At 34.5% G+C, this 17,803-nt stretch overlaps 1 protein-coding gene across 1 annotated transcript in view; it reads right to left on the reverse strand.

Annotated features, from left to right (window-relative positions):
- Window positions 1–2,741: 2,741 nt before the first annotated feature.
- Window positions 2,742–17,803, reverse strand: part of LOC133631806 (nuclear receptor subfamily 5 group A member 2-like) — a 29,233-nt gene continuing 14,171 nt past the window's right edge. Inside the window, exon 4 of the mRNA XM_062023967.1 lies at window positions 2,742–2,995. Coding sequence (XP_061879951.1) covers window positions 2,742–2,995 — 254 coding nt within the window. The remainder of the gene's footprint in view (window positions 2,996–17,803) is intronic.

Consider the following 17,803-nt stretch of genomic DNA (forward strand, 5'->3'; position numbering starts at 1 on the left):
ATAATGTTCTTACCCCGTAAGATCCGACCAAAACATCTGGTCTTACTTGTTAGCATTAGCTTGTATAGATAATTTTGTTTTTCCAAGAGTGTCCCAGTTAACGAAATGTTCAAGATACAAGCTGTCTCTCCGTAATTATTGCAAGCAAGAGTTCGGGTTACAAACCTCCAAACCGTTAATTTGGCGTAGCGAATGTCACAGTGAACACTGTAAGATCCGACCAAAACAGCCGGTCTTCCTCGCCACCATTAGCTTATAGCTAGAGTTGGACGTACTGTAACTTTGTTTTTCCAAGGGTGCCCCAGTTTACGAGATTTTCAGGATACAAACTTTTTCGCCACAAATTGTTGCGAGCAAAAGTTTGGGTATGAGCCTCCCTATTGTTAGTTGGCATAGCGAAAGTCACAGTGAAACCCTGTAAGATAACTCTGGTCTTATTCGCTAACATTACATTATAGCTAGTGTTGGACATAACTTTGTTTTTCCAACAGTGCCCCAGTTAACGAGATTTTAATGATACAAACTGTCTCTCTGCTACAAGTTTGTGTTACCAGCCTGCCCACCGCTAGTTAGCATAGCGAAAGTCACAGTGAACCCTGTAAGATGCGACCAAAACATCTGGTGAGCATTAACCTATAGCTAGTTATAAATATAACTTTGTTTTTCCAAAAGTGTCCCAGTTTACGAAAGAAGATACAAGCTGTCTTTCTGGTAAATGTTGCGGGCAAAAGTTCGGTTTACGAATCTCCCGACCATTAAATTGGGGAAGAAAATCTCTCAGTGAACCCCATAAGCTCTATCCGGTCGTACTCGCTAGCATTAGCTAATAGCTAGAGATGGACATAACTTTGTTTTTTTAAGAGTGGCCCAGTTCACAAGATTTTCAGGATATGAGCTGTCTCTCGGCGAAAAGTTTGGGTTGCGAGCCTCCCCACTGCTAGTTGGCATAGCGAAAGTCACAGTGAACCCTGTAAGATCCGACCAATACATCCGATCTTACTTGCTAGCATTAGCTTGAAGCATACTTGCCAACCTTGTGACCTTCGAATTCGGGAGATTAGGGGGGGTTTGGTGGTAGCAGGGGTGTATATTGTAGCCCGGAAGAGTTAGGGATGCAATGGATTCTGGGTATTTCTTCTGTTGTGTTTATGTTGTGTTACGGTGCGGATGTTCTCCCGAAATATGTTTGTCATTCTTGTTTGGTGTGGGTTCACAGTGTGGCGCATATTTGTAACAGTGTTAAAGTTGTTTATACGTCCACCCTCAGTGTGACCTGTATGGCTGTTGATCAAGTATGTCTTGCAGTCACTTTCGTGTGTATGCAGAAACCGCATACAATATGTGACTGGGCCGTTTGTATGGTGAAAAAGCGGACGCGTCGACAGGTTGTAGAGGACGCGAAAGGCAGTGCCATCACGGCACGCCCTTAATATTGTTGTCCGGTTGAAAATCGGGAGAAATTCGGGAAAATGGTTGCCCCGGGGAGATTTTCAGGAGGGGCACTGAAATTCGGGAGTCTCCTGGGAAAATCGGGAGGGTTGGCAAGTATGGCTTGAAGCTAGAGATGGACATAACTTTGTTTTTCCAAGAGTTCCCAAGTTTACGAGATTTTCAGCATACGAACTGTCTCTTGGCTAAAAGATCGGGTTACGAGCCTACACCCTGCGAGTTGGCGTAACAAAAGTCACAGTGAACCCCGTAAGATCCGAGCAACACATCCGATTTTACTCGCTAACATGAGCTTAAAGCTAGAGATGGACATAACTTTGTTTTTCCAAGAGTTCCCAAGTTTAACTGTCTCTGGGCTAAAAATCCAGGTTACCGACCTGCCCACCGTTAGTTGGCGTAGCGAAAGTCACAGTGAACCCCATAAGATCCGACCAACACATCCGATCTTATTCGCGAGCATTAGCTTAAAGCTAGAGATGGACTGGGGTCCTGAAAAGCAAAACGTTTGTTTGGTGTTGATGTCTTAGCGTTCTTACCAACATTATTGGGAATATGCTGATAAGATGTAAACATAAATATTTCTGTAATCCCTTAAGATAAAAGTAATTTTGTGTGCATGTAAACGTGGTCATTATTGAAGCTTGTTTGCGAGCTATTGGTGGGCGGACCAAGGCAAGTATCGATAGCATACTACCAAGGGTAATCGATACTACCAAGGGTAGTACCGATTAGATACTGCTGTGGATATTATATGATTATTTATTGTTCACAAAGTGAAGGAGTACGTTGTTGTTTGGGATTTGAATGAGTGCCAATAGGATTCGTTTTCTACGGCAGTGATTCTCAATCTGTGGTATGGGAAGAAGTCTGTAAATATATGGAGTATCATTGTTGATGCTTGTGCAGTCTGGGCAAAAAATACTTTGCTACTTTGTTCTAATTATGGTGTTTTCTAAAGTTTGAGAACCACTGTTTGATGGTTATTGTATTGAAGATACTTTTTTTTGTTTGAAACGTGTAGATTTTTGGTTTGTTGTTTTAGAAAAGATTTGGTGAAATTGTAAAAAATGTCATCAAGATGAAGAAAGAATTGGCATCAGATGGATACAACGTGTTATGTGCACATGTTTGACGCTTCAAGGAAACTCAAGCGAACTTCTTTGTCCTGCTCTGTTAGTCAAACTCTCCCATAAAGACGAGCCGAGACGACGCTCGTGGACTTTGTGGTCGCAGACCTCGCAAACAGTCTAAGGCGGAGGCGCAGGCCCCACCCCACCCCACCCCCACCCCCCTTACACACAGGCCCGCTTGGCGTGTAGCATCTCGATGAGCAGGTTGTTGCAGGGCACCTCGCCGCTCAGGTGCATGTAGCACAAGTAGTCCTCCGCCTGCATGCTGAGCGAGCGCAGCTCGGGCAGTCGGACCAGCAGCTGGCTGAACTTCTCCTGGTACTGAGGGTAGGCGGCCATGGTGTACTCCAGCAGGGCCCCATTCACCTGCTCCTGCACGCCCTCCACAAACGCCTGGTTTTCCAGCAGCTTCACATCTGCAGACAAACGAGTGTCGTGATACAAAAGTGGCGATTCGGATTATTATAGTTTCTTTTTTTTTAATCAAGAAAACAATCACTAGTATAAGATGAAGGTCAGAATAATTTTATTTTCACAAATAGTACTCAATTGGTGGGAATTATTCCAAAATGTTGGCTATAATTGTATTTTTCTGTATTTATTATATTGATTTTGCTCAACTCCATTTTCAATCAATAGATAATTTTCAAAAATCGATTAAAATTTTTTTTTTTTTTTAATTAAATAAAAAAATTAAATAAATGAATTAAAAAATATATATATATATATATATATATATATATATATATATATATATACATATATATATATATATATATATATATATATATATATATATGTGTGTGTGTATGTGTATATATATATATATATATATATATATATATATATATATATATATATATATATATATATATATATATATATATATATATATATATATATATATATATATATATATATATATATATATATATATATATACACTACCGTTCAAAAGTTTGGGGTCACCCACACAATTTTGTGGAATAGCCTTCATTTCTAAGAACAAGAATAGACTGTCGAGTTTCAGATGAAAGTTCTCTTTTTCTGGCCATTTTGAGCGTTTAATTGACCCCACATATGTGATGCTCCAGAAACTCAATCTGCTCAAAGGAAGGTCAGTTTTGTAGCTTCTGTAACGAGCTAAACTGTTTTCAGATGTGTGAACATGATTGCACAAGGGTTTTCTAATCATCAATCAGCCTTCTGAGCCAATGAGCAAACACATTGTACCATTAGAACACTGGAGTGATAGTTGCTGGAAATGGGCCTCTATACACCTATGTAGATATTGCACCAAAAACCAGACATTTGCAGCTAGAATAGTCATTTACCACATTAGCAATGTATAGAGCAGGGGTCACCAACGCGGTGCCCGCGGGCACCAGGTCGCCCGTAAGGACCAGATAAGTCGCCCGCGGGCCTGTTCTAAAAAAAAAAAATTTTTTTTTTTTTTTTTTTTTTTTTTTAAAGTAAATCTACATAGAAAAAACACAAGATACATTTTCAATCAGTGCATCAACCCAAACAACCTCCCCCATGCACACTCATCCACACCCACTCACACAAAAGGGGTTATTTCTTTCTGCTACCAATATTCTGGTTCCCACAACATAGACAACACATCTGCAAGGGACACAGTCCCTGAAGCACACGTGATTGTATAGGCTGCTGGTCCACTAACATTTTCATTAATTACTATTTTTTATGTAATTATTTTTATATTGTTTTACTTTCTTTTTTATCCAAGAAAATGTTTTTTATTTATTTATCTTATTTTATTTTATTTTTTAAAAAAGGGCCTTATCTTCAACAGACCAGGTTGTCAATGATATTAGATTTGTTTAAAGGGTTTTTTAAACCAGGCCCAGTCCAGATAATGTCCAAGTCGGACACAGAAAAAAATTAGGGAACACAACAGATTGCATATAATTTATAAACAAAATTACATTTTCAAAATAAGCATTTATGTACAGTCCAGATTATTTCCAGGTCACTCAAATTAGGGAACACAACAACAGATATCATATAATATATAAACATAATTATACTTTCAAAATAAGCCTTTGAGGACTTCTCATCTTTTTTTTAATGTTTTTTGGCATCATTATCGTTTTCAACCATGTAACTTTCTAAAGTTAGAAAATACTGAATAAATGTTTTAAAGAAAGTAATACTAAGTGAATATCTGTTTTTGGCCTTAAAAATAAACATTTTACCGAGTACTATAATTAAATTGACTAAATCATGATTGTCAATGAACTCTCCTAAAATAACAGAAACCACATTAACCTTCATAAACAAACCAATCCTTAAACACATGTTTTCAACTTCCACCCAAAACAAAGACACAATATGACAATACCAAAACAAATGCAGGGTGGATTCAGGCTCCTGACAACAAAATCGGCAATCATCTGACTCTGTCATATTCCATAATTTTAACATTTTCCCTGTGGGTAAGAAGTTATAAATAATTTTAATTTGAAAATAACGATTTTGCACATCGATAGTGGTTTTATAGATTAGTTTGAATATGGCATCCCATGGCAACGGGCAGTCAAAAAAGTCCTCCCATTTTCCATTTGTGTTGTATGAGGCAGCCTTCAAAGATTTCTTTATTAAATACAAATTATATATTTTTCCATTTATTTTAGTTCCTTTTTGCCAACTAGAATTTCTTATTAGAGGTTTACAAACTAATAATTTAGTAGTTCCATAATTAATTATTTGTTTCCATCTTTTCCCAATTACTTCAGTTAGTTGATAAAATGAAAAGCTTGAGCAAGCATCACCATACATAGCTCTAAATTCATCATACTTCATAATTTTACCATTCTCATTGATAATATCATTGACAAAAATGATTCCTCTTTCAAACATATTTTTCCAAAAGAAAGGCTTTCCATCTATTACAATATTAGAGTTCATCCATATTAACTGCTGCAAAATATCGTCTCTTTTTTCTGGCACATAAAATTGAAAACACCACTATGAGTGGATTGTTTCCTTTATGAACCCCGCCATGTTTCCCAGCAGACTCTCTGGGAGGGGATCACTTGTAAAAAAGGATACAATTTCTTTTGATACAGTACATGTTTTTTGTCCAACAGGACATTTGTGTACCACTCAATGTTTAAATACATCTTTGGAACAATTGATGCTTTTAAAGACAGACACATAGCTTCAAGGTTGAGAAGTTTCAGGCTCCCATATTCATACTCTTTCTTTTAATCTTTTCTGGTTTGCCGTTCCAGACAAAATCGAAGACCCTCCGCTCATAAATCTTAAAAAAGTTTTGTGATGGAGCTGGTAATGACAAAAACAAATAAATAAATTGAGGAATAATTAACGAGTTGGCAATAGACATTTTACCATACAAGGTTAGGGATTTCCCTTTCCATAATTGCATAATTTTGTCCAGCTTTCTTAGTCGATTATCATAATTTACTGAGCCTAGATCTTCCAGATTTTCTGGGACAACACCACCAAGTATGTTAACTGGTCCATCTGTCCACAAAACAGGCACTTTGCATTCCATTCGAAAGGACGTTCACTTTAGATTTCCGATCCTTAACATTTTACATTTATCATGATTAAGCTTAAGGCCAGATTGCTGTGAAAATATGTCCAAAAGATTAAGAAGGTTCCGCAAACAATGAGGAAAAATCTTATCTTTGTGAATCAGCCTTTTCTGACATGAACTTCATCAAGAACAAACACAGAACACGCCTCACTGATGCACATCTGCAAGACTCACTCAGAGTTGCAGTGTCAAGTTACACACCAGAGTACAACACACTAGTTAACAGCATGCAATGCCAGGCTTCCCACTAACTGAAAAAGAAACAGATAACAGATTTGGTGTCCAGTTCAAAGTGTGACATGATTTAAACATTTGAGAGTTTACTTTTGTATTTTACATGAGTTATTATTTGTACAAACATGGTGCAAAGTAATTCATGATTTGTTAAAAAATGTTAGTGGCCAGCTAGTTAAAATGGGATATTGTGATTTCACAAGACTGTCTTAGAAGTGATCATTTGAAAATGTTCAATTTGAAAAATGTGCACTTAGAGAAAATATAAAAATAAGGTGTTGCATATTGATATTTATCTGTTTCTATATATATTTATTGTGAGAAATCATTAAGATGATCAGTGTTTCCACAAAGATAAATATCATTAATTATTAATAATAACAGAGTTAAAGGTAAATTGAGCGAATTGGCTACTTCTGGCAATTTATTTAAATGTGTATCTAACTTCGCATTAATCAGTACCCAAGAAGTAGCCCTTGGTTTCAAAAAGGTTGGTGACCCCTGGTATAGAGTGTATTTCTTTAAAGTTAAGACTAGTTTAAAGTTATCTTCATTGAAAAGTACAGTGCTTTTCCTTCAAAAATAAGGACATTTCAATGTGACCCCAAACTTTTGGACGGTAGTGTATATATATATATATCAGTGGCGTGCGGTGAGGTTAATGTCTGGTGAGGCACGACTGCATCATCACAGTCAGATTTACAAACATATGAACCTGCAGTGCAGGTGTACCTAATGTTGTGTCCCTGCGGTCCTTCGCGGCTCCTGCAGCGCGAGCATTGTTGTTTTTGCACTTTTTGGCTTCTTGTTAAGTGACTTTTTTTGGGTGGATTCGGTCTTGCACGTGGAGGTTTTGGGTGTGGGCTTTGGTTGGTGTGGCCGCGGCGCTCCCATCGGGCGGTGCATTCTGCGGCGGAGATGCTTGGCACCAGGAGGCGGGGTTATGAGACGAGCCTCACACAGTGCGTCTCCGCAGCAGAGTTTTATGATCGCTCAGCACTAAAAATACGTTACACACATACAGTTGTTGACAAAATACACTGTACATGATATACCTCAGCTAACTAAACTATGGAAATGTATAATATAATTCATATAGCAATACGGTCTCACTGCACAGCAGCTCAGCAGTTAACCGAGTCATTGCGCACAATCCATGTTGAGGCACAATGCAGTGACGTGCCTCAACTGGCTGCTGATCACCGCACCGTCTCTTCTCAGTATTTGAACGGCAAATGTGAAAATAAAAATAAAAATAATCTAAAACTGGTGAAGTTAAATGGAAAATAACTTTAGTATAATCACTGGATACACATAACAATTTAATTTTTTTTTTTTTCTTTTTACTTTTTTTTTTCTTTCCATGATGGCAGGTGAGGCCGTGCCTCCCCTGCCTCTAGTGACGGCACGCCACTGATATATATATATATATATATATATATATATATATATATATATATATATATATATATATATATATATATATATATATATATATATATATATATATATATATATATATATATAAATGTATATATATATACACACACACACACATATATATATATATATATATATATTTTTTTTTTTAATGTTTATTTTTTATCTATTTGTGATGTTTAAAATAAATAAGTAAAATACCCTTAGTAGTGCATTAAAAATTTGATTCGCAAATCTGAATTTTGACTCTTATTCATTGTATGTAGACATATGTACATATACTGTATATACATACATATATACATACATACATATATACATGAATGAAAATGAAATAAGTTTATTTCGGTCATATAATCAACCATCAGCCATTTTGTGTGACCAGTTCAACAGTACAGATTAGACGTATTTAACAATCATACACATTTACACACAAAAAGAAAAGAAAAAGAATGACCGAAAAAGAAATAGGCTGAAGCCAAAGCTTATATTTGCCTATCCTATACATTCACTGAAAATTAGATTGCCTGGAACATCGTTAAAAAATCAATGGGATGAAAGTAATCGTTGCTATATTTTCTAATTTTCTATTATTTCACCTTTCAAGGTTTACTTAAACCTTAACAAAGAACTACATGTCTTCAGCTCATCACTGAGCTTGTTCCACCATTTAACTCCTAAAACTGAAATACATTTTTATTTTATATTCGTTCTTACTTTACCTATTTCAAAAATCAATATCCCCCGTAAATTCTTGTTTTCTCCTCTTAATTTAAATAACCTAAGAATACAAGCTGGAAGGCTGTTGTTCTTTACTCGAAACATAATTTCCATTGTTTTTAAAAACACAATATCTGAAAATTTTAACACATTAGAACTTATAAATAATGGATTGATATGTTCATAGTAGCACGCTTTGTGTATTATTCTGATGACCCTTTTTTGAAGTTTAATTATTGGGTCTTTGTTTGTTTTATAAACATTTCCCCAAACTTCAACACAATATGTTTAATATGGAAAAATAAAAGAATAATATAACATATGCAGACATTTCTTATTCAGCATGTGTCTTTCTTTATACAGAATAGCAATGGATTTGGATATTTTTCCTTTTATATATTCGATATGCGGTTTCCAACATAATTTATGATCAATTATTATTCCCAAGAATTTAGTTTCATATACTCTATCAATTTCCACTTGATTTAATTTTAATTTTGCTTCACAACTTGTCCTTGCACCACTAAACACCATAAATGTAGTTTTCTTATCATTTAATGATAACTTATTAATATCAAACCATTTGTTTAGCTGAATCAACTCAACCTCTATTATCCTCAACACTTCCTTCAAGTCTTCTCCTGAACAATATACATTTGTATCATCTGCAAACATGATACATTTAATTTATTAGATACTGAACAAATATCATTTAAATAAAGTATAAATAACTTAGGTCCAAGCCTTGTGGAACCCCACAAGTTACTCTTCTTGGCTGTGATTTAGTCTTACTAATTTCCACATATTGAGATCTATTACTTAAATAACTACTTAACCACTGTTGTGAAACACCTCTTATGCCATAGTTTTCCAATTTTTGCAGAAGTAAGGAATGATCGATTGTGTCAAACGCTTTACATAAGTCAATAAATACTCCAACGGTATGTTGCTTTTTTTCTATTGCTGTAGCTATGTTTTCTACAAAGTCCATCACTCCTAGGGATGTCGATCGATTACTCCTGAACCCATACTGATGGTCATTCAGTAGCTCATGTTTGAAAATGAACTTATCAAGTCTATTTACAAATCATTTCTCAATAATTTTTGCAAATTGAGGTAGTAGAGACACAGGTCTATAATTTGAGACCATTTGTTTATCACCATTTTTAAAAATCGGAATAACTTTAGCAATTTTAATTTTGTCAGGAAAAGTTCCAGTTGATAAAGATTTATTACATATATAAGTAAACGGCTTCAGGACACAATCCATCACTTCTTTAACAAGTGACATATCCACATTGTTACCATCGACAGATTTCTTATTTTTAAACTTTCTGACCACTTATAACACATCACTTTCACAAACTCCACCAAGAAATATAGAATTTTTAATGTCAGATACACGCTTGAACATTTTGTCATCATTCATATTAAAATGTATATTTTTACCCAAATTTGGGCCAACATTCACAAAAAACGTATTGAATTCCTCAGCTATTTCTTCTATTTTCAATAACTGAGTTGTCATCTTTTACCAGATATGCTGTGAAATCCTTTTTGATCGATTTTTTAATCATAGTATTAATCATAGCCCATTACAAATTTCAATTATATTATTGTTATGTTATGCAGCAATTGTTCATAATAGTTTTTTTTGTTGCAGCTTCATGATACATGTCAATCTGTTTTTATACTTTTTATATTTGTCCTCATATTCCTTTGTTCGATGCTTAATAAATTCCTTGTAAAGCCTATTTTTCTTTTTACAGGCTTTTCCTAAACCCTTTGTTATCCATGGTTTCTCCCTCTTTTTAGTATTTTGCTTATATTCTCTCAATGGACTATCATTAGTATCCTCCACAAAAACATTTTGCCAATCCTGATTTAAAAGATCAGCCTTGAAGGCCTTAACTGCTTCTGGTGATTTTATTCTAACAAAGTTATTTATTTGTCTTTTTGTTTGTAAGTTTCGCTCCTTGTTCATTTCGATCACTGATCTCTTACATCAGTCACTAAGAGTCCACTTTTTCTCTTCCCATCAAATACATTTATAAAAATATTGTCAATCAGTGTTAAGCTGTCCTTTGTTATTCTGCTAGGTTTTACAATTAGTGGAAAGAAACTCAAGCTAAACATAAGATTAGCAAAATCAGTGGTTTTCGTGTGATCATTAAATTTAATCAAATCAATGTTGAAGTCACCACAAATCAAGATCACCTTATCATTATGTCTTTCATATAACTCAAAAAATGTCTTATTAAATTGATCAATGCATGTTCCTGGAGTTCTATAAATACAACTAATTAATATGTTTTTGGATCTTTCAACACTGATTTCAATAGTTACACATTCCATCAGATTGTCAATGGCAGTTGTCATGTCAGCAATCAGCCTACATTTGAGAGAGGACATCACAAACAATACATCACCCCTCCTCTTCTGTTCATCCTGTTTTGCCAAAACATTTCATATCCCTCTAATCCAGGGGTCACCAACACGGTGCCCGCGGGCACCAGGTAGCCCGTAAGGACCAGATGAGTAGCCCGCTGGCCTGTTCTAAAAATAGCTCAAATAGCAGCACTTACCAGTGAGCTGCCTCTATTTTTTTAATTGTATTTATTTACTAGCAAGCTGGTCTCGCTGTGCTCGACATTTTTAATTCTAAGAGAGACAAAACTCAAATAGAATTTGAAAATCCAAGAAAATATTTTAAAGACTTGGTCTTCACTTGTTTGAATAAATTTTTTTTTTTTTTTTACTTTGCTTCTTATAACTTTCAGAAAGACAATTTTAGAGAAAAAATACAACCTTAAAAATGATTTTAGGATTTTCAAACACATATACCTTTTTAACTTTTAAATTCCTTCCTCTTATTTCCTGACAATTTAAATCAATGTTCAAGTAAATTTTTTTGTTTTATTGTAAAGAATAATAAATACATTTTAATTTAATTCTTCATTTTAGCTTCTGTTTTTTCGACGAAGAATATTTGTGAAATATTTCTTCAAACTTATCATGATTAAAATGCAAAAAAAATATTCTGGCAAATCTAGAAAATCTGTAGAATCAAATTTAAATCTTATTTCAAAGTCTTTTGAATTTCTTTTAAAATTTTTGTTCTGGAAAATCTAGAAGAAATAACGATTTGTCTTTGTTAGAAATATAGCTTGGTCCAATTTGTTGTATATTCTAACAAAGTGCAGATTGGATTTTAACCTATTTAAAAATGTCATCCAAATTCTAAAATTAATCTTAATCAGGAAAAATTACTAATGATGTTCCATAAATTCTTTTTTTAATTTTTTCAAAAAGATTCGAATTAGCTAGTTTTTCTTTTCTTTTTTTCGGTTGAATTTTGAATTTTAAAGAGTCGAAATTGAAGATAAACTATGTTTCAAAATTTAATTGTAATTTTTTTCGTGTTTTCTCCTCTTTTAAACCGTTCAATTAAGTGTAAATATCATTAATTATTAATAATAACATAGAGTTAAAGGTAAATTGAGCAAATTGGCTATTTCTGGCAATTTATTTAAGTGTGTATCAAACTGGTAGCCCTTCGCATTAATCAGTACCCAAGAAGTAGCTCTTGGTTTCAAAAAGGTTGGTGACCCCTGCTCTAATCCATCCATTAATTCCTTACTATCACTCAACCAAGTCTCTGAAATTGCTATTATGGTAAACCTTTGCTGTATTTGTTTAAGATACTCTTTAATTTTGGAAAAGTTACCGTAAAGACTCCTGCTATTGAAATTAATCACTGAAAAGCCTTCCATTTTAACATTTGAATTAAACTGTTCTTCAGTATAATACTCACAGTCCACATTAGAGTTCTAATAGAAGTGAATATCTGGGTCAATGTTATTTTCTAACTCATAGCATTTATGATCATGAAAGTCAAAAGACTTGAATTTTGTGCAGCTCATTTGTTCTTCTATCATGTTCGTCGTACACACTGTTTCTCTGCACACAGTACAGAGTCAACAAGGAACATTTCCCCATTATTCCACTTGTTTATCACCATCATCTTTTTCATTTATATTGTTCAAGGTCCTTCAAGTCTGACCACTAATACCCTTGCTTGTTCTGGTGGACCATTCAATCTGATCATTACTTTACAGTTCCTTGTCCATGTGTCCTGGATTTGCATTCCCTTTTTCAAGATCCTGGCTTGTCTTGCAATTTCTGCGTTTCTCTTTGAGGTATGCTCTTTCAATTTTTTTCCCAGCTTAAGCATTTCAATTTTATGTTTTCTACTCACAAAACGGATGATGATGTTGGATCTGTTGTTTTGTTTCAGTGGAATGGTGTGGCATTCAGTCATACTTGAACTGCATACAGGAATTCCTTTGTTGTTGAAGAAGTTGATGACTTGCTGCTCAAGTGTATGCAGTTCACCTCTTGGTGCATCTTCTCCCTCCTTGTCACCTGCTGGGATCCGTGCATAGGAGCGGTGGCTTGTCTCAAGCCCAGAAATCACCAGGTCATCCATCCTCGAGTACTGCTCTAGATCTTCCACTCTTCTTTCAAGCTCTTCAATCTTCTTGTCTTTGATTATTGCCTTCAGCTGCTTAAGTTCATCAATTAAATCCAGAAGGCCCATTTGCTGTTTTACTACTTTGCTCACTTCCTCTGACGTGAAATTCAGAGACTTTTTCACCTCTTCCATTTCTTCTGCTAACTTCTTAGTCGCCATTCTTTAGTGATGAAAGTACTTTCAGAATACAGGTGATCTTTCAGAATACTTTCAGATTCCAGGCAATCCAGTATTGATGGCGTGTCAGTGCATTGAAGCACATGTCATCAAAAAGTCTCCAACAAGTCCAAAATCACAAAAATGATCCGGCATTTTGATGTTTATCTTCCTCATAAACATGAAGATGTTGCTCTGCTGGATGGATGTCAACTTATTTTCAAGCTTTTTCATGGATTGTTGGAGCTGTGTGACCCAGTGCACCTAGCCGGCAGCCATCTTGAAAGGAATACAAATAAGCAATACATACATACATACTAGGGGTGTGGGAAAAAAACGATTCGAATTCGAATCGCGATTCTCACGTTGTGCGATTCAGAATCGATTCTCTTTTTTGTTTTAAATCGTGTTTTTTGGGGGGTTTTTTTGTATTTATAATTTCATTTTTATTTGTATTTGTATTTTTATTTTTTTTATTAATCAATCCAACAAAACAATACACAGCAATACCATAACATTGCAATCCAATTCCAAAACCAAACCCAACCCAGCAACACTCAGAACAGCAATAAACAGAGCAATTGAGAGGAGACACAAACACGACACAGAACAAACCAAAAGTAGTGAAACAAAAATTAATATTATCAACAGTATCAATATTAGTTACAATTTCAACATAGCAGTGATTAAAAATCCCTCATTGACATTATCATTAGACATTTATAAAAAAATTAAAAAAAATGAACAATAGTGTCACAGTGGCTTACACTTGCATCGCATCTCATAAGCTTGACAACACACTGTGTCCAATATTTTCAAAAAGATAAAATAAGTCATATTTTTGGTTCATTTAATAGTTAAAACAAATTTACATTATTGCAATCAGTTGATAAAACATTGTCCTTTACAATTATAAAAGCTTTTTACAAAAATCTACTACTCTGCTTGCATGTCAGCAGACTGGGGTAGATCCTGCTGAAATCCTATGTATTGAATGAATAGAGAATCGTTTTGAATCTGGAAAATATCGTTTTTGAATCGAGAATCGCGTTGAATCGAAAAAAATAGATTTTGAATCTAATCGTGACCCCAAGAATCGATATTGAATCGAATCGTGGGACACCCAAAGATTCGCAGCCCTAATACATACACATACACAAATATACATACGTATATACATACATATATATATACATATATAGATATACACATATACATATATACACATACATAGATATATACACATATATATACATATATATATATATATATATATATATATATATATATATATATATATATATATATATATATATATATATATATATATATATATATATATATATATATATATGTATGCATGTATGTATAAGTAAATATATATTTACATAAATGTATGTGTATACTGTATATATATATATATATATATATATATATGTATATAGATTAGGGGTGTAACGGTACACAAAAATTTCGGTTCGGTACGTACCTCGGTTTAGAGGTCACGGTTCGATTCATTTTCGGTACAGTAAGAAAACAACAAAATATACATTTTTGGGTTATTTATGTTTCAAATTTACAAAATCTTCAACCAAAAATATTTTTCTTAGTGGAATATTTGATGTGAAGTAATCGGAACCTTGGATAGGTCAATAATTCATAATAACATTTATTTTGATTCAATATAATGTTTTGGGCAATGACAGTTTGAAAGAAAAAAAAAACAGCTTTGTTTCATTAGTCAACATTGCAACTTTTTCTAAATTACATTTAACCTTTAAGCTTTTTTATTTCACTTTTGTTATGTTTTTGTTTGTTTTAATAGTATTTTTAGAATGTGCCGTGGGCCTTTAAAACATTAGCTGTGGGCCGCAAATGGCCTCCGGGGTACACTTTTGACACCCCTGCTATAGATAATAAAAAATGTAATCTGATAAATCTATGGATAAAAAGCAGAGCCTGGCGACGCATGCGCGTTCATCATAACTCTCTCGCTTTCTCTGTCTCTGCCCCTCCCTCACGAATGCTGCTGCGCGCACAATTTGATTAGTTTTTAACCCCTTCCTAACCCTGAACGTACATTGAAAATACACGCAACCCTAACTGAAAATGCCGGACATTTGAGGCATTTAAGAAACTCCGCCCTGACAGCTCCGCAAAAGAGGACATGTCCGGTGAAAAGAGGACGTATGGTCAGTCTATCGTAGCCCGTTAGCTGCTAGCATGCCATGTGTTGTGCCTCGGTGTGCATTGTTTACACAACGTACGTTACGCTACTTAATATGTCCGTGTGGAAACTCGTTCGGTACACCTCCGAACCGAACCGAAACCCCCGTACCGAAACACGTACCGTTACACCCCTAATATAGATATATATTAGGGGTGTGGGAAAAAATTGATTCGAATTCGAATTGCGATTCTCACGTTGTGTGATTCAGAATCGATTCTCATTTTTTAAAAATCGATTTTTTTATTTTTTATTATTTGTTTATTTATTTTTTTTATTTTTTTAATTAATCAATCCAACAAAACAATACACAGCAATACCATAACAATGCAATCTAATTCCAAAACCAAACCTGACCCAGCAACACTCAGAACTGCAATAAACAGAGCAATTGAGAGGAGACACAAACACGACACGAAACACACCAAAAGTAGTGAAACAAAAATGAATATTATCAACAACAGTATCAATATTAGTTACAATTTCAACATAGCAGTGATTAAAAATCAGTCATTGACATTATCATTAGACATTTATAAAAAAAAAATTAAAAAAATGAACAATAGTGTCACAGTGGCTTACACTTGCATCGCATCTCATAAGCTTGACAACACACTGTGTCCAATATTTTCACAAAGATAAAATAAGTCATATTTTTGGTTCATTTAATAGTTAAAACAAATTTACATTATTGCAATCAGTTGATAAAACATTGTCCTTTACAATTATAAAAGCTTTTTACAAAAAACTACTACTCTGCTTGCATGTCAGCAGACTGGGGTAGATCCTGCTGAAATCCTATGTATTGAATGAATAGAGAATCGTTTTGAATCGGGAAAAAAATCGTTTTTGAATCGAGAATCGTGTTGAATTGAAAAAAAAAATCGATTTTGAATCGAATCGTGACCCCAAGAATCGATATTGAATCAAATCGTGGGACACCCAAAGATTCACAGCCCTAATATATATGTATATATATATGAATATAGATGTGTGTATATATATATATATATATATATATATATATATATATATATATATATATATATATATATATATATATATATATATATATATATATATATATATATATAATTTTGCCTATCATTCACATGAACGGCTCAACTGAATCGGTGATTCATTGGTGAATGTCACATTGCTATACAAAAAGTATTTTTTAAAAGGCAACTGCACTTTTTTTGGAATGTTGCCTATCATTCCCAATCCTTATGTAAGACCAGCTCACATATGTTTTTCTTTTTTTTTTAATGCATTCTAACTCTTAAAATACGGCAAGTAATAGGTCACTAACAATACAGCTAATGGGGAGTATGGACTATTGCGCCCATAAAGCCCTTTAAAAAAACATCAATAAAGCGCCAACAATATTCCGTTTACATGTCGTGACCTGAATATTAACAAAATATTAGTGATATTGTTATTATAAGCGTGATTGCAGACAAACTATCTTTAGAGCTAACTAGCTTATGCTGCTATATTAATATATTGAGCTGCTGCATCGCCTCTGAGTCTGTGAAAGTTAATTCTAGATTTTAAATCATGTCTCTCACCTGGATAGTAGAAGGTTGTGGACATAAACCCACAAGTTGGTCAACTTTGACATCCAACTTCGACACGCAGATTGCAAGAAAGACACGAAAAGACAAGTTTGCACCCACCTTTTTTGCAGTTCCCCTTTAAACACCAATTTGAATGCGCGTATGTTTTTGTGTGCATATTTTATTGTGTGTGCATATTTCAGTGTATGTATGTTTTTTGTGTGCATATGTTAGTGTGTGTGTTTTTTGTGTGCATATTATTATATTGTGTGTATGTTTGCGTGTGCGTATGTGCTTTTGAGAACCCTCGCCTGGACAGCTGAGCCCATCTTGAAGCATCCATTCAGCCAGTAATTAAATGTTTTGAATCAATGTTATGAATCATCTTTTCAAAACTGCGTGGGGGGCAATTAAATTACCCCTGACAAACCTGACTCTTGTGTCCAGAAGAAGCCGCAGATAAAGACGGCAAACGTTTTCCGCCGACGGCAAGTGCTCTCCCCTTTCAAAAGCTCTTTGTTAGCGTCTTGCCAGCGCAAAACAACACGCTACTGGGAATCTGGGCGAAGTGCGTCTATGCTCTTTCCATCTGTGCAAGCCTCCGCATGAACGTGGGCTCCTCCACAAAACCATGGAGCCATTACTCTCCTTTGAATGCCATTAGTGGACAATGGAAGAGCTTGTCTTTGTTAATGTTGGCTAGCATTTCAATTAAGTCAATTCAGTGGAGGTAAGAGGTCAGAAGTAAAAACACTTCATACCTTACAA

The sequence above is a fragment of the Entelurus aequoreus genome, linkage group LG17 (assembly GCF_033978785.1).
Source record: "Entelurus aequoreus isolate RoL-2023_Sb linkage group LG17, RoL_Eaeq_v1.1, whole genome shotgun sequence".
Taxonomy (NCBI): domain Eukaryota; kingdom Metazoa; phylum Chordata; class Actinopteri; order Syngnathiformes; family Syngnathidae; genus Entelurus; species Entelurus aequoreus.